This window comes from Borostomias antarcticus (genome assembly GCF_949987555.1).
Source record: "Borostomias antarcticus genome assembly, chromosome: 17".
NCBI classification, from domain to species: Eukaryota; Metazoa; Chordata; class Actinopteri; order Stomiiformes; family Stomiidae; genus Borostomias; species Borostomias antarcticus.
This window is the reverse complement of record NC_140250.1, coordinates 17,222,193-17,239,743: the sequence shown is the minus strand read 5'-3', so window position 1 is coordinate 17,239,743 and position 17,551 is coordinate 17,222,193. Positions and strand designations below refer to the sequence as shown.

At 42.7% G+C, this 17,551-nt stretch overlaps 1 protein-coding gene across 3 annotated transcripts in view; it reads right to left on the bottom strand.

Annotated features, from left to right (window-relative positions):
- The window catches only part of col18a1a (collagen type XVIII alpha 1 chain a), a 49,170-nt gene that overhangs the window by 7,913 nt on the left and 23,706 nt on the right, over positions 1 to 17,551 (bottom strand). For 2 of the 3 annotated variants that reach the window (XM_084452352.1, XM_084452354.1), the window contains exons 6-31: positions 16,444 to 16,522; positions 13,912 to 14,033; positions 13,351 to 13,377; positions 12,277 to 12,474; positions 11,917 to 11,943; positions 11,726 to 11,788; positions 10,996 to 11,079; positions 10,748 to 10,798; positions 9,466 to 9,597; positions 9,271 to 9,324; positions 8,692 to 8,736; positions 6,695 to 6,772; positions 6,151 to 6,282; positions 5,801 to 5,869; positions 5,636 to 5,662; positions 4,945 to 5,043; positions 4,255 to 4,290; positions 3,710 to 3,790; positions 2,649 to 2,681; positions 2,094 to 2,129; positions 1,747 to 1,806; positions 1,165 to 1,242; positions 1,036 to 1,071; positions 792 to 845; positions 312 to 383; positions 19 to 84 (exon numbers count right to left, since the gene is read on the bottom strand). In XM_084452352.1, coding sequence (XP_084308478.1) covers positions 19 to 84; positions 312 to 383; positions 792 to 845; positions 1,036 to 1,071; positions 1,165 to 1,242; positions 1,747 to 1,806; positions 2,094 to 2,129; positions 2,649 to 2,681; positions 3,710 to 3,790; positions 4,255 to 4,290; positions 4,945 to 5,043; positions 5,636 to 5,662; positions 5,801 to 5,869; positions 6,151 to 6,282; positions 6,695 to 6,772; positions 8,692 to 8,736; positions 9,271 to 9,324; positions 9,466 to 9,597; positions 10,748 to 10,798; positions 10,996 to 11,079; positions 11,726 to 11,788; positions 11,917 to 11,943; positions 12,277 to 12,474; positions 13,351 to 13,377; positions 13,912 to 14,033; positions 16,444 to 16,522 — 1,839 coding nt within the window. The remainder of the gene's footprint in view (positions 1 to 18; positions 85 to 311; positions 384 to 791; positions 846 to 1,035; positions 1,072 to 1,164; positions 1,243 to 1,746; positions 1,807 to 2,093; positions 2,130 to 2,648; positions 2,682 to 3,709; positions 3,791 to 4,254; positions 4,291 to 4,944; positions 5,044 to 5,635; positions 5,663 to 5,800; positions 5,870 to 6,150; positions 6,283 to 6,694; positions 6,773 to 8,691; positions 8,737 to 9,270; positions 9,325 to 9,465; positions 9,598 to 10,747; positions 10,799 to 10,995; positions 11,080 to 11,725; positions 11,789 to 11,916; positions 11,944 to 12,276; positions 12,475 to 13,350; positions 13,378 to 13,911; positions 14,034 to 16,443; positions 16,523 to 17,551) is intronic. The other variant, XM_084452353.1, reaches the window with a different exon arrangement.

Genomic DNA, 17,551 nt, shown 5'->3' with positions numbered 1-17,551 from the left:
GTTCTCGGGTACACTTACGTTGAAGCGGTCCAAGGAGACAGCTGGTCCAGGAGGTCCTGGTGGTCCAGGTGGGCCAGAGACACCCTGAGAAAAGACAATAACACTGGGTCAGTTTTGGATCAAAAAGGTGAATCCACTCCAAGACACAATAACCAATTGGACTTGCCCTTTACTGTTATCCATGAAATATGCCATTTGATATTGCAAGTCAATGATTTTGTCATTGGTCAAATAATGAGCAGATAGATGGCATTCGGCAAATCCTTTGTCCATTGTAATACTCTATGACAGTACCACCATAGCCTACTTACTGGGTAGCCAAACCCGGCCCCTGTAGATGGCTCTCCTTTTTCACCTTTGTATCCGTTTACACCTGGTCGGCCCTGTAAAACAAATACAAATAGAGATTGTCTGTTCGAGACACATTTAATTGTAAACAAACTCAAATTATACACTTCGTAAACCCATTGTAGCAATGCTTCTCATCAAGTTACTGAGCTCATCTGTGGTAATACATTCTTAAGTGATGTGTGTTTACACCAGACCTACAGTAATGATACCGTAGGTACCATGTTACAAAAATACTTGACTTGCTACAGCAGGTAAAGTAACCACATACTGTAAATACAGTGCATGTGATTATACTGTAGCAGTCTCCAGAGGAAAGTACATACTGTGGAATTAGCCAATTACAAGTAGACTGCAGCCTATCACTTTCATTGACAGCTGTCCATGTATCAGTCCAATGAAACTACTTCTAAAGCTATGACTACTATGGCCACTGTACTTACAGGTCTACCAGGCATTCCAATTTCACCCTTAGGACCAGTGGGACCATATGGACCCTGTAAAAAATACAAAATACACATGCAAAGCATTAGCAGGGATCAATGACGAGATTTTGCAGTTAACCTTAGTTGCTAAGGTGGAGCTGCATCAACTGACTAAAGGTAACACTTCACTATATTTCACCTTGTTCATTTAGGGTTCAGATTAAGATTGCCACTCGGTGACTCTTTATGAATGTGTACTTACAGTAGGTCCAACCGGTCCTGCAGGCCCTCTCTCGCCCTACAGAGATGAAGAGATAAGAGATGAACATTGTGCAAAAGGCCAGCAGATAGCATAAACTGCCAGGCTGAAGTCAGGAAGATAGACTCTCACCTTCTCACCGAACACTCCTCCCAGGTTCAGAGGGCTCCCATCTGGTCCCACAATCAGGCCAGGCTCCCCCTTCTCTCCCTGGGAAGAGCAAAGGATGGATGTTTATTTATTTTTTATTAAAATAGGGAAAGTGCACGCCAGATTATAGCAAGCTGCTAATTTCCATCTGTAGTCCCTCGGCAGGTTGATGTTAACACAAAACACTGAGCACAAAACAAAGAACAGACAAAACAAACGGCAACAAGCTAAACAACACAAGACATAACTCATTACCACAGACAACACATACAGTAAGGTACAATACAAGGACAATAGACATACTTGTGCTTTTCACAATAGAAGCAGAATTTCACATCAAGACAGAATGTAACATTAAGAATCCTCCAATGCATTATAGTAGGTGTGTAACATGGAACCTCATGCTACTGTATTTATTTTTGTTCACTTGGAATCTCTATTAGCATTTGCAGAGACGGCTTCTCCCTTTGGTGTGGCGAGTACTAATATCAGGTGCTAGATGTGTCATGGAAAGACAGGGAGGGATATAATGAACGAATGATAGGATACTGTAAGATCACTGACCTTGACTCCATATCCTGGAAGGCCTGGTTCCCCTGCATCACCCTTTGGCCCCATGGGGCCCTGTTCAAACATCACAAATTGAACGTGAGAGGAATATCATAGACAATGAAATGTGAATGTAACAGACTGTGTCGCTTGTAAATATCGCTTCCACCCTCACTTGCCCAAGCTGAGTTGATAAAGGGTCCTCTGACCTCTGACGCATTACCACCTCTCATTAACACTGCATCAACACTGATCTCACAGTGTATAAGGGCGGGTGGGCAGTATTTAACCAATTTTTACATGAACGTCTGCGCCTAAAGAAAACGCCAATTCAATACAGTAGAATGAGATCATTTACTTACAGGGAATCCAGCTTGGCCAGGTAAACCAGGCCCACCCTAAAGTGAAATAAATATCAGAATTTGTTTTATTGCCATGCGGTTTTTCAACATACTGTGCTAGGAATTTGTTTTCGGCCGTGGTGCATACGGTAACATGGAGACAACGTTGGACAGGGTTCAGGGACGAGACAGGACATTGAAAAGACAGGACAGTGCAAAGAGCAGGTCCAAAAAAATTTGGGCTACTGTAGCAATGTATATGTAGCTTTCACCGTGCAAAGGAGAATGTATACAATTGTATACGTGTGTATACAATTCATAGTATTGACACACCGACAAATGGAATCAGTTTGCCAATCATTAATCTGTGATAATATGGGGCCAACTTGTTCGAACCAAGATCGTTTCACATGGTTTCAGAATATTTTGTCATGGTCGCAAGCTAAATCTTCATTGCAGCTAGAGCCATTAACTTAATGGAGTCCTTTCAAATAAGTTGAAACCCTAAAAAATATATAAAAATCAGTACATCATGGTGCTTCTTTCAAAAAAAATAAAAAAAATAGTAACATGTACCTGAGGTCCAGCGCTTCCAACGACTCCATCATACTGTAAAAAAAGACACAGAGTCAATAATGCATACCAGACCTAGGTCAAATGGAGCTTGTGTGAATCTCAGCTATCTGGAATTTCAAGTTTAGGGACTAGCTCTTTGGGTCTAGGCATGATTAATCAACAGGAGTGCAAACTACAGTAGGCACAAATTTGTTCTCCGCATTTGACCCATCCCCTGGGGGAGCGGTGACGCGCTCGGGAATCATTTGGTGATCTAACCCCCCAATTCCAACCCTAGATGCTGAGTGCCAAGCAGGGAGGCGATGGTTCCCATTTTTATAGTCTTTGGTATGACCTGGCCGGGGATCGAACCCACGACCTCAGTCTCTGGGCGTACACTCTACCACTAGGCCACAGAGCACGTCTGTTATTGGACTCACACAAGGATAGGGGCACTCAACATGCAGGAGCTGGAGCAAGCAGTAGTGCACTTGTGAGACATAATTGTCGACAACGCTATTTGGTAGAAACATTTTTAAAAGCCATTTTGAGTTTTTGATTGGTTTTGTTAGGCTACTATCAGCCCTATAGTTTATCGTGGTATAAAATAGATGGATGAGCACCTATTTGAAAGTGAAAGTAAGTTTGTCGTTACAGACCCATACAAACCGTACACACAAATGATCACACAAATGACCTACAGTATTTTGGATTGAAAACGGCAAATTTTGCCAAAAGGTGACACGTTTGCACCCCTGAATCGAGCTCAGAGTAGTAGTAAGCTCAAATAGTATTTTGAACCAAGTCTAATACATGCTCAACCATTTGATTAAAACCATATGATTAAATGTTGGTCTCTATTTCTCTATTGAACCATCCCTAATTGAACCATAAAACCATCCCTAATTAAAACTAACTGAATTATCACTGCAGCACTGGTTAATCAAATGCATCAGTACTGGACTGGAGCCAAAATTTCAAGAGCCAAAGCTTGTTCACACTGTAGTAAGATTGAGGCCCACTGATCCAAAGGATTATCATGATGAATTATGATTTGTGTGCATCTGTGGATGTAGACTTACGCTACTGGAGATGATCTGTCCTGGGGGACCCGGAGGGCCAGGAGGTCCCGGGTGTCCAGTTCCATCTCTACCAGCTTCTCCCTAAAACCAGGACCACAAGAACATGATCAGCGACAAAAGAACCGTTTACATGGAATCCAGTTTTATCCAGTTTTTCCTCCCCTAGTTTTTTTTCTGCCATGAAAATCAAGAATCAGAATCATTATGTTTATTGCTATGCAGTTTTTTAATGTACAAGGAATTTGCTTTCGGTTGCGGTGCATAACATTGACATTGGACATGGTGCAGGGATGATGCAAAACAGTGCAAAGAGCGAGTACAAAATGCTAGTGAAAAAAGGATAAGCTAAGAAAAATAACAATAAAAAAAAAAAAAGTAGTGCAGTCAGTGTACATACAGTGAGTATGCAGAGTGTAATGTGTAAGTGTGTGTGTGTGTGTGCGTGTGTGTGTATCTGTGTGTGTGTATCTGTGTGTGCGGCATGACATGAGAGTGTGTTGCGTCCTCCTGAGGGAGAACATAGTTTATCATGTGAATGAACTCACTCTTTCGCCTTTGTACCCAGGGTCACCCTTTTGTCCCTTGATGAAAAATAAAAGAAGACAGTAGTAAAGTTAATACTGTATGTTACTGTATGTTATTCATTATAATCCATAATCAACTTCAAGTTCATTTTCAGAAATGGCCAGCTGGAATGAACTTAACCTGTCCACCACATACAATTTTTCAACTAAATTCTCGAGCTAAGTTCAATACTCAATGAAGTACTTTTTTTTGCTACTCTTGCACTTTGGCTTGAGCACAAGATCATGCTCTTAGTCACTTGTTTAGAAAGGAGATGCACTTGTGAGTACTGATGAGTAGTAGTACTCTTACTACTTACGTTAATTGCAATTACAGTATTGCAAGTTGCTTTTGATATAAGCGTCTGCTAAATGACTGTAATGTAATGTAATGTAAAGTAGTCACAGAATACCCCTATCTACCAGATAGATATTGCGCACTGTGTAAATCTACTATGACAGATGTCCCACACAAGCAGATTTTCAATGAAAAAAAAAATATTTAAAAAAATCTATAAAGCTTGAGCATACAGTAGGCAGTCGACTCCCAGCTGCACTTGGCCGGTCATTTTGTTTCGAAAGCGATGTCTAGAGCAGATCCAGACGTGGAACATGTGACAGCCCATGTGGCTGTATGGTACCTGCAGCAGATGAGGCAGGGCAGTCTCTCACCTGAACTCCAGGGAAGCCGTCCAGCCCAGTTCTGCCATCTCTTCCAGATGATCCCTCACTTCCCTTCAGACCAGGTAAACCAGGCAAACCTGCCTTGCCCTGGCGAAAGAAAAACACAGAATGTGTCAAGACACAGCTTGAAATGACAAAAAATATGACCGCAAGGGGTAATGGGACAGGGTCCTAGGGACACGCCCTCATAGCCATAATCAGAAAACTGACAGACAGGGAGGGAGACTGACAAATGAGGGCAGACTGACAGATAGCAGGACAGAGTAACCGACAGAGTTTTAACTGACAGATTTTGGACACCAACATTTACACACCAAACCGCAGAAATGCAAACTTCTCTGAGTTATTTGACCACTTTTGGGACAAAATAATATTACAATAGGGTTTATTACCATAGCATAGGGTCCCTAATAATAACTATAAAAGGTACATGTTCTTACGAATATGTGTGTGCTTGCTGACAGCAGGCATAATATGTAGTTTAGATAGATTTAATAGTACTAGATAATAATATAAATGCAAATTCCAATACTAACAATAGGGTTCCTACTACCGTAGGACCCCTAAATATGCGTCCAACTACTGCCTGATTATTTCCTGTTTTTCCAACGCAGGAAAGGAGCAAGGTGAGGAGAGGAAACCATTTGAGCTACAGTATTAATCAAACATGAACTCTTACTTGTAGTCCAGGTATGCCAGGAGGACCCTGAAAATAAATACATTAACATAATCAGTCAGTAACTATACTGTAATAAGAACCATGTACAAAATACAGCGTGCATTTAATATGAGCACAATAATACTAACAATGTAATAAGAAGCACAAAAGCACCAAACCACCCACCTGTTGTCCCTCTGGTCCTCTGACTCCAGGAACCCCAGCACCAAATCCACCAGAGCCCTCCATGTCATCCTACACACACACACACACACACACACACACACACACACACACACACATACATAGGGGCATGTCTATTTTTATCCAACACTATATCAGAATTTGAAAATCCTTAAATAGAACTCGAAATATAAATATTCTGGAGATGATGAGACATTTGATCCAAAAATGTAATTGACCTCAGAGCCCAGTGGTACAGAGCCTTTTCAATGGCGAATGGATCAATATCCACTGATAAATTCATGTTGCACAGTACAGTATTTAATATCTGTGTTATCTCAGGTGTCACTCACAAAGCCAACGCGGTAGCTCGGTCCAGGGGGTCCCGGTGGCCCAGCTGGTCCAACAGGTCCCATCGGTCCTGGGAGACCAGCCAGTCCATCCTCTCCAGGACGACCTGGAAGGCCGGGGTCACCCTGGACCCCCTATGGAGAGGAGAAATGATGAATGACCAGGGAAAAACAATACTTCATTTTATCCCCCAAATGCATACATACAGTACCAAACACATGTTTGCCATTCTTTCTGATGTGTATGTATACAGGTACAGTACTGTATATTAATGCCCATTCCTCAGCATGGCTCTACAGTGTGTGTTGTATGGATGCACTGTAGCCCCTTTGCTGCCCTGTCTCCAATCAGAGAACAGCAGTATTCATGCCAACTGGAGTATTAGAGAAATATCACCTCACAACACACTGATGTTAATGCCAACCCAACCACACCAACCCAGGCAGTCATGTTCTCATAGTACTGTATCTAGCTAAGTCTATCTATCATTTTTTATGACGCTACGGCTCAGATGGCTGACTGTGGCATGCTGGGAGAAACAGGTACCTGCAGATGGGCAGGCTTAGGAGAAGAGGATGAAGAGAAGGAGAGCAGGCTGGAGAGATATGAAAGGGAGGAGCTTGGCTAGAGGAAGATAGAGACAGCGGAGAAGTGTACAGTAACCATCAGAGGTGGGAGTGGAAATTTGAGTGTGGACGCAGAATTCATGTTTTGCATTAACATTTCGCAAAAACACAATTTAATCTCATCACATTTCAAGTGATAATCATATTAAACCCTGTAGACTCACATATTTTGTAATTCCGTCCTCTAAATAGCAGTGGGGGACTACTTAAAGCAGTGCAAATTGCAGATATTTATAGCTAAGCCTTTTGCCATGACACCTTCAGAGCATATAAATATGTAACACCAGTGCAAAACATTGTTGGTGTGCAGCAGATACTACAGAGTCTGAGAAATGTTTTGTAGGCAGTTTCTGCCTTTCGTTCCGAGTGGCTTATTATGTACTGTAACAAATGCACAGTGAACATGTTGTCCCCCACCAATGATGCATCACCCCTTTGTAGCTATAATTAGAATGTCTATTTACGGTTAACGCAGCAATCAACCAAACACTCTTATTTAGAAAATAAGTATTTGCAGCTGTTCTTGTGACATCAATATGCACAGGATATTTTTAGCCGCGACCAGTAGCTCTACAGCGTTCTCTGTCAGTCGTTTGGCGGGTCTGGCTACGCATGCGTGCTGCAGACAAGCGCATTCGAGGTTGCAGCTATCGCAAATTTGTGCCTGTTTGTGTAAATGGTCAAAACAGCATAGTAGTTCAAACTCAGCCAAATCGATCAGCGAAAACGATATACACAAAGCTTAGGCTATGTTTGCTATGTACTGCATTTCTCAGTCTGTAAACCCGTTGTATGAAGTTAATTGATCCAACTTACTGGATACACCTAGAGCTGAAACTGCTAACTAGCTCTAGGTTTTTCCATCAGGTTCCTCCACCTATTAGCTAACTAATACGTTAGCTACATTCCACATCCTCCTGCACGAGTCAGTGTTTGGCTCGCATCGTGGCAACACAAAGCTGTTGCAGTATTATGCTGTTCCTGCAAATGTGAAATATCAGATCGTTCGCACCTTTAACAAAAAGGTTCAGTGTAGCATGGCACCTTGGGTTTCATTTGCCGTGCTTTACACACATGTCCCTATACACACGACAGTTCATTAGAGTTTCTGTACTTTTGGCCACCTCCAGCATAAACTGTGTTTGCTTTTTTCGTGATTGAATAAACTTTTCTGCATGTTTTTTGTGTCCCTGTTGACATATTTGGCAGTTATCGCCATTAACCCTCTAGGGTCTGAGGCAATTTGGGGCAGTTTCCGGCCACTTCCATTGTAAATAAATTTAAGTCAGACGGAAATCTCAATCTAGCTCAATACTTGAGCGATCAGTGAAATTATGGTCTCTATGTTTCAGATTGATGTTAGACATATCAGAAATAGGGCTAAATGTCCAACAGCTGTGTTTGCATAAATTGACCTACTCCTGATTCCTCTAATCCACGAACGGACACCGGCACGTAGGCTGTTAAGTGACCGCGTCCGTTACTTCAAATCAATTCATAGGCTTATTATTGTGGATGGCCACAAGTTAAAAATGCCCATTCTGTTTGCAACATAGGACTTTAATCTCACTATTCATTTCATTTAGGCTACTACACATGATTGAAAGTTGATCACGAGTCTATTCTGTACTCGCCCCAACTGCGTAGGCAGTGGGCTGAGAGCCAACCGTCAGGGAAACTCTCTAGTGAGGCTGGTGTGTCAGCTGGGGTGAGTTCAGCCTGAAACCGGTGTGCACTGTTTTGCTACGGTTTCTGGGTTGAACGACATTGTTTTCTCTGTGTTAACCGATTAGCAGAGTGTTACAAACCCACCACCGTTTCCGTTTAAAATAAATGTTTTGCTCAGTTTTGTCAGGGCTGAACAAACTTCCATCATGTAGGGGGACAACTATGAAAACCAAAATCCCTAATACACACCTTCTCACCCCCTGCTCCTGGAAGACCCAGCTCACCAGAATCACCCTGTAGGAGAGAATACGGGGTTCAATTCCTTGATTGAGCTCTTAGTAAAACCAGATCAGATGGTCATAGAGATAATGGTTTCATGAATTAGAATTGTAATCTAAGTATAAGATATACATTAACTTATGATTTGAACATATTTGGTGCAATGACTAGACAATGGTAATATAGACAGATAAAGTTCCTACCAGTTGACTCCTAAAGATTTAACTTTTCCGTTTGATTAGACTTCGTTCCTGCCTTAGATGAAGCGCACCTTATAAAGGCTTAATTCATAAAGCCTCTCTAAAGGTGTCACAAACCATATACAGTATAAGCATATTCCACATAAGTGAAGTCTTTATAAAGCATGGCATACAGTAGACACTTTTATGCCACATTTGTGTGGTGCTTATATATAAAGTCCTACGAAGCACTTCATCTAAAGTGGGACCTACTGTAGATTTCTGGAGTTAAAGCAACAAAACAAGGGGCATTGAAAGGAGGAAGATGACAGCAGTGCAATCACGTTCTAGAATCGTCCGTCAACATTACCTTCGGCCCCGTGGGTCCTGGACGACCAACAGCGCCTTGCAGGCCAGGCTGGCCCTAGAAACCGAAAGGTTGAAATTTGGTTGAAGTTTGGTTGAGATTTGGTTAAGTTAATAGCGATCATGACTAACAAACTGTGGGTTACATTGACTGTTGATTGTCTGGTTAAACATAAGCATGCATCTCCTAAGGACCCACCGGTTGACCAGGGGCTCCATCCTGTCCCGGGGGTCCTTGGGGCCCAAATGAGGAAGAACCCACTGATCCTGTGTGGACAGGGGGGCTTGGAGGTCCAGGAGGGCCTGGTGGACCAGGTAAGCCAGGCAGTCCCTACACAAAAAACACAATCAGCATTGTACTACTAACATTGCACACTTTTTATTTCATTATTATTTATCGAAACAAAACAGTTGATGGATTTCAGCAAATGTTTTTGAATCTGTGATGTAACCGATAAGAGTACTAAATACAAATCAGAGCAACTCCAGCTTCTGTGAATAATTCTGGATTTCAACTAATTTTGGTAAGTGAAAAGCTAGCTAAATGGAAATAAACTACATCAAAATGTGATGGTTGGAAGTTGACTAAACATCAATGAGTAGGATCTCAAAAAGAAATATGGGCAGCACAGTGCAACAAAACGGATTACTTCCATCCACTTCCTATTGTATTGTGGTGTGTTGTGTTGTGCTGTATTTTATTATACTGTGTTGTTTTGTAGTACTATGTTGACCTGCCAGGGGACTGCAGATGAAAATTAGCTTAGGTCTACTAGCTAACTCTGGTACATTTACATTGATGTGGAAATGTTGATTAATGTGCATTGTCCCTTGTTTTAAATAAAATAAACATTTGCACTTGTTTGAATATTTGGCATGCATATCAGAAACGCTAACATGTTTTGGTTACACAGCCTTCTTCTGAACATATTATTAGCATAGTATTAGCATAGCTTCAGAGCATAATAATAGCATAGTATGCTCTGGAGAAGGCTGTTTAGACGAAATGTGTTTATATGTATGTATATATATATGCATGCCAAATATGAAAAAGTGGAACTGTAAGTAATCAGCATTTATGTGTGGGTTGTGATTCCCATATCTCTTTTTGAGATCTAACTATTTGGCGTCCAACCGTTTTTGGGCTCAGCACCCCCCTGCCCTCAAGCTGGTTGATGTGCATTCTTCACCCCTTTTATCAGCTAAATGCATCAGAGCTTCCACACTAGTGTTTTTCAAATTAAATCAGTGAAGAAATCCCATTCTTCTCTGAGGTTTGGCATCCTGCATGCTTTTATAGCAGAGGTTTGGTCAGAGGTACCCCAATCTGTGATACACATGCTTGTTTGTTTATACAGGTGTACAGTACTAGGCTCTTGAACTAAGCTAACTAAGCTGAGCTAACTGAGCTAAGCCAGCAGGGATGAGGCGAGAGGCGAGGAGAGGGTTATAGGAGTTAGGCCAAAATGAAGTTTACCCACCCGAATAGATTCTAAGTCAGGGAAGCCAGAGCCTTCCATGTCCACAAAGGTCTGTAAAACAGAAAATTAAATACTTAAGACATGTCATAAACACCATTAGTAATACTACTAATATGCCTTGGCTGAAATGTTCCTTATTGCCAACACATCCATTGGCACTACGAAAGTGGTTATCGTCGAAACACAATAATAATAATAACATTCTTCATAAATGGGAAAATGATACAAATAGGTTCACAGTGACTCACCGGTCTGTCAGTTCTCGATGGCCCGGGGGGTCCAGGAAGCCCTGGCGGTCCCCTGGGGCCCGGCTGGCCCTCGCCACGGTCACCCTGAGAGACAAATATACAGCAATGACTAACTAATTAACTCACATAGACAATGAGCTATTTCCAGCAGTCTGAGGACCTGTCCAATCACAGTCCTCTCTGCCCCAGGGACGTCGGTCTAAGCCAGAATCAATAGTGGTGCCTCCTTGTCTTCTGATTGGTTAGGTGGTAAGAACAAGTCAGCCTAATCATTAAGAAGGCAAGAGGGAACCAATACTGACTGAAGTGTCTTAGCTCAATAGTATGTGCTTTGGGAGGTGAGGGTCAACTCCAGGTGGTAAATGGACTGCACTTATATAGCGCTTTTATCCAAAGTGTTTTACAATGGCCTCTCATTCACCCATTCACACACACATTCACACACCAATGGCGGCAGCTGCCATGCAAGGTGCTAGCCTGCTCATTGGGAGCAATTTGGGGTTCAGTGACTTGCACAAGGACACTTCGACATGTGGACAGGAGGAGGCGGGATTCGAACCGCTGACCCTACGATCATTGGACGATCATTGGACGTCCCGCTCTACAAATGTGGGGTGGCTGTGCAGCCAGATCAAATGTGTCTTAGCCTAAGGAGGTGAGGATTGGCTTCTCCTTCTCTACTCTTATCACTACTCAATGGTAATGTTGGGAGGGGCATGTTGTTCAGTACCTTCTCCCCTCTGATTCCAGCATCTCCTGGCGTTCCGGGGAACCCTGGTGGCCCAACGGGACCCTGGGAGGGAAACAGCATAAATGTCAGAACTAACAAGCCTTATAGGTCACTGCCAAGACAGCAACAACAAGCCAGATAAGTATGATGAAAGTTTTCACAGCAGATTCACTCCTTCACAGGGAACATACCGCGATTCCATCCTCTCCAGGATCGCCCTGCAAGAGAAAATGTGAACATTAGGAGGATGGTGGACTACAAAATACCGCAATACTCTACTCATGATGTTCAAGGAAATGAGTGGCACCGCAAGTTCAGAAGTCTTAGTAGACAGCTACGGTTGTGAACAAAGAAAACTAAGTGACATTAATTGAATTATCTCTGGACGCCGGTCCAGAATGTGCTACAGTACCTCACCCTCCTAATACCCTGACCATCTAGAACAAAACACAAAATGACCCTGAGTCTTTTGACCCACTATCAACATTGGGAGTGATCAGGTCAGTCATAACGGACTTCTTCTGGAGGCAGCAGTACCGCGGGCCACTTACAGCCTCTCCATCTGCCCCGGCAGGTCCGGAGGGCCCTGCAGGTCCGGGCGGGCCTCGTGGTCCGGCTACAGTCTTCACCACCGACCCGTCGCCACGCTCCACCACCTCAGCCGTGGGACCGGGGAGGCCAGGGGGCCCGGGAGGACCAGGGGGGCCGGGGTCACCCTTCTTCCCCGAGTAGCCGAAACCTGCGCTTCCCTGCGGTGACATGGGTCAAACACATTGGTCAGTGTTTAACGGTCACAATAACTCAACGGAACGCGTGGCCTGACGGTTGTGGATGACGAAACGGTGATGTGGCTCCTGGAGGTGTGCCTGGATATATAACCCGGTTGACCCCCTCACCCAGGCTCGGGGTGGTAAAAGGATAGCCCCTCGGCCCCGAGCCTGGGGGGGAGAGGACACAACATCGAAACCCACACGACGAAGAAGAATAACTCAAGAAGTCAATTTTTTGGGATTGTTCAATTTCATTGCAATTGAACTCTATTGCTTTTAGTGGATAGGCTCAATAAAGTGCACTTGTGTATTTGGCTTTACTTACTCAAGCTATTTGCTCCAGGTCCTGCATAACAGTGGCAATGTAATATCTAACATCATAGCTGTTTGTCAAGTGCACTTGTCCACTGTAATGATTCAATTAAGATAATACGAGAACATAATTGCCTTGTGTTTTCAATTGCCCAATCTCAATTCATCAATTCATGAGCTTTATGTTGACTGAGTTGATATCAATTGACCGCAAGGAAACTTCAATTAATCTACATACTGAACTGTACATCACGTCAACAGTGCCATAGGCCCGACTGGATTTATAGTTTCCCATAAGCAGGAGTGATGGGAATTCAGTGCATACTATTTTTTGAGACACCTGACCAAATCATCAATGTTCAGCTCAGCGGTACTTGATTCTAGAGCACTTTATTCAAAATAAAGTGAAACATGATGAGTCTACATTAAATGGCGTAGGAGAGCTTTGTGGGTTACGCTTACACAAGCGTGATGCTGATCTGACGTCATTATTGTGATGTGTGGATAGTTACAAGGTCACGGGGACAGAGAAGATAAACATACCTTCATTCCTTTCTCTCCAGGTTCACCCTGAAAAAAAGTGGTGTATTAGAGCTCACACTACCGTCACAACATAAAACATGAATCATTATCCAAAGGCTTAAATAGTGTTTTAACCCTATGTTTTTCAATAAAATGAAAAAAGCAAGTTTAGGTACAGTGATCGGCTGTAGAGTGTAAGCACATCGTGTATGTCTCTGTATGAAATGCTCTATACAAATAAAGTTTGATTTGATTTCACTGCCATCCCTACAGGACCTGCGCAGCTCCACGACTCTAAAACGGGACAGAAAGATGGTGTCCGAACCCTCCCACCCCGGTCACAATCTCTTTGACCCACTCCCCTCTGGCAGGACACTGCGGCCCATGAAGACCAGGTCCACGAGCCATTTTAAACAAGGCTTTCAAATTTTCTAATATTTCAAATTCCTAGTACTGTATGAGTGTACTACATGTATACACATTTCCAATAAAATTTTGAATACAGTAACATCAGCTGAATTGCTTGAGTTACTATTCTGGCATGTTTAACCACCATAAAAAAAATACTCCAGAATCTCAAACCTTTCCTCCCTGTCCACCTCCTCGCAGAACGCCGCCCGACCCAGAGTCTCCCTTTGCTCCGCCCGGACCCCTGTCTCCTTTCTCCCCTCGGTCGCCCTTCTCTCCTTTGGACCCTCCGGGACCTGGGAAACGATGAAAGAACAAAGTCATTACCCGACTTGAAAAGACTGCTCGAAAAATGATGAATGGTCGCATCCCTTATCCTGGACAACATGCATTCCCCTCCATCCATACGAGGAAGGAAATGGCTTTTTCATTTGTTGGAGCCTCATAGTGTAATTTATTGGTCTTTGAATAGGTTTGGAGGTTGAGGGCAATAACCTCCTGGATGGATGACTGGATGGACGAACATATCCAACATGCATGCACCACATCCCCAATATTTCCCAGAGCCTCCACGTTTGACCGAGAACTCATTCCGTTAATGAAGCAGCGGTATTTTAACAATGAATGCAGGGCAAAGCACTCAGATCGGTTCAGGAATGCATTGTCAGTTATGGAATACACATTGTGTCCATGCAGCAATGGATTCAGCTAAAATTGATATACTGTATCAAAATAATAATTTATATTTTTTTCTTTAATTTCTATGAAAATTATCAGTTTAAATAAAATGTATTTCTGCATCTCTAGACAAAAATAAAAATACATAAAAATGTAAAACCATTAAACCAACAGTGTTAACACAGTCTACTCTTTCTCTGATACTCCTGGTCTAGCAAATACGGACCCCACAGCTCAGTGATTCACAAGACAAGTCACACCGTTTTCCTCTATTCCCATTGGTCACACTGTGAGAGACTATTCTTTTGTAAAAATGTAAGAGAACACGTTAGCACCACCTGTGAGTGCACACCTATTGGCCAAAATGGCGCCGTGCTAGTGGTAGCCAGTTGCAGCAGCTCATGTGATGTACACTTGTTTATTTGCACTCTTGTATATTTGGATTTCTGTATAAATTGTACATTCTGGTCTGTGTTACTTTGTTGTCTTTTGATGCAGTAACAGTGTAATTTCCATCAACCAATAAAGTACTACTACTACTACTGCTACTACTACTACTACTACTATTATACTACACCTGTACCAAGTACACTACCTGTACATACACTCCATGGCCCCATGCATGCCCCTAAATGCCATACCACATGCCATGAATGAAAGAAGGGGTCTATACAGAGTCTGTCATGCAATGTCATCAACAATGAGAGCCCTTGATGCAACCAGGGGTGCGTTCAAATTCAGCTAACAAGGCAAACGTTTGCAAACTACTTCCCCTCTTTTCCATTAGCTTTGCGTTTGGCTCAAACGTTCCGAACAGAAGCCAATGGCCAGGAAATATAGCTTGCGGTGAAAAAAACCCCGCTGGACTGAGGGAAATGTGAATTTTATGATTGAATGAGTTAATTGAATACCAGAGAGGAAATCATTTCACTTGCAACTAATGCCAAGCTAGGTTGCAGCACGCTACTGTAGGTGCTAGCGGGACTATATCCAAAATATGATCATCCAGAAAATCCAGGTTGATCCCAGAAGTGGCTGCGAAATCCAGGTTGATCCCAGAAGTGGCTGCAACCGGCCTACACGCTCTCATCCTACACGCTCTCATCCTACACGCTCTCATCCTACATGCTCTCATCCTACACACTCTCATCCGCACGGACGTTTCTGTTTAATGCTAACAATTTGGAATGCTCAAATTTAACCAATTAAAGAAAACATGTTTGCCATGAATGTTCGTCTCTGTTCGCTGAATTTGAACGCACATCTGGAGGCGACCTTTGACCCTCAGTGACCCACCTTGTGGCCCTGCGACAGCAGGCCTGGAATCCCCAGAGACCGACTGACGCGAGGCATGGACTGAACACAGCGTGACAGAGGAGAGACACCGTTTACTAGTCTCCTGATTTAACATCATCTTTTGCCTGCCTGAAGGCTTTCGCAGATCAATGTGTTTTAAAGTTACACTTATGTCCAGTTCATCCATAAATGAATACATTGTAATTGAATCTCTATGGGTTAATCAGCGAATGCCATCTCTTGATATTAACACAAAATGACATGAATGTCTATGCAAAGTTTCTGGCATGGCATTCTTTTGGAGCAAACATTCACTCAAGTATTTTCTATAATGCCAAAATGATCTGGATTGGATTAATGGTACCATTCCAACATTAAAGAATCCATGTTAAAGAATACATACACTGCCTCAGTTGCAGTTGCACAGTTACAGTTATCTATTTGTCCACTAGATGGAGCCACTAACCTACAATGTCTGAGTATACAGTGGCTGTCCAGACAAGTGAACTCCTACTTTAAATCCTACTTTAGATACACATTTTTAATTCGGATATCAGGTGATGCAACACTTACTGTAAATACATTTGGAGGCCATTTGAAGAAAATAACATTGAGTGCTATGTAAAGCATATCAGTGGAACTAAATCAGAGATTATCATGAAATGGGGACTTGTATTTGCTTTCCGTAGGCCCTAATGAAACCCTATTCTGTGCCATCAGGGGTGAACTCACCAGTCTCTGTCTGCGTGAGCTTCTCTTGCTTCCTGGTGACAGGTGGCTGTTGAATGGGCCGGGACGAGGGAGGTGTGGTCTGTTAAAACATGGCAAAGCAGGGTCATACGTTAGGTACTTCTAAGCGCACTAGATATATATGTTTAAGGTTGTACACAGGACAAAAAATGATGTTAATCTGAGGTACTGCAGGTGTCTGTCTGGACTTCACCTACAGTAGTAGCCTAATTGCTTAGCAACTTCTCTGACACTTGCATCCATAGTGCTGAATCAGCATGCAGAAAGCCCCAGAACTTTCAAGTGTTGATTATGTGTTAATATCATGTTCAATATCATGTTTTTGTGTTGCCATTTTTGTTACCAGTTGTCGTACATGCTAATCTTTGGCAGGCTAGATAGTGTGTGCCTGGCTCACATTAAGTACATTTGTTTTTTAATGCTAAGTTAATTGATGATTGTGGATTATCATGGTTTATTACACGGCTTTCTGAAATACTGATTGGACAATTGTGCATTCTACCGGTGAATTATTTCTTACTAATTGGAGCAATAATAATAATTGGGCTTGGAGCAATAATTCTGTCTACGGGCGACAGGTGGAGGTTGTCGGTACGTTGCTGAACATTCTAAACATAACGGTTGGCTTTTGTAGGCTTGTGAAAAGAACATGTGGAATGATGATGACCTTCGTGTAAATTTGGATCTGTGAATGAATGTCGTTGGTAAGTAGCCCTGTAATAAGTGGGACAACGTATCGCCAGCTGGTGATTATTGAAAAATACGAGGCCGACTGTGCGTTCGAAACCCTGAGGCGAAGCCAATCCCTTACATAAACAAGCACACACACACAAACACACACACACACTCACACACACACACACTCACACACACACACACACTCCCCTTCTGTCTCTAGTAGAGTTACAAGAGGCCCTGACGGCGGCACTGAGTTTATGTTTTGTCATTATAAAATACAGCAGGAAACCAGGCTGCAGGGGATTCTGGGTTGTTGTACAAAATGATGTCTTGTTCCCAATAACTACATGTCTATGGTTGGCAACAGAGTTGCATCATCGAAGTGTAACTTTGAAACGGATAACTTTTGATG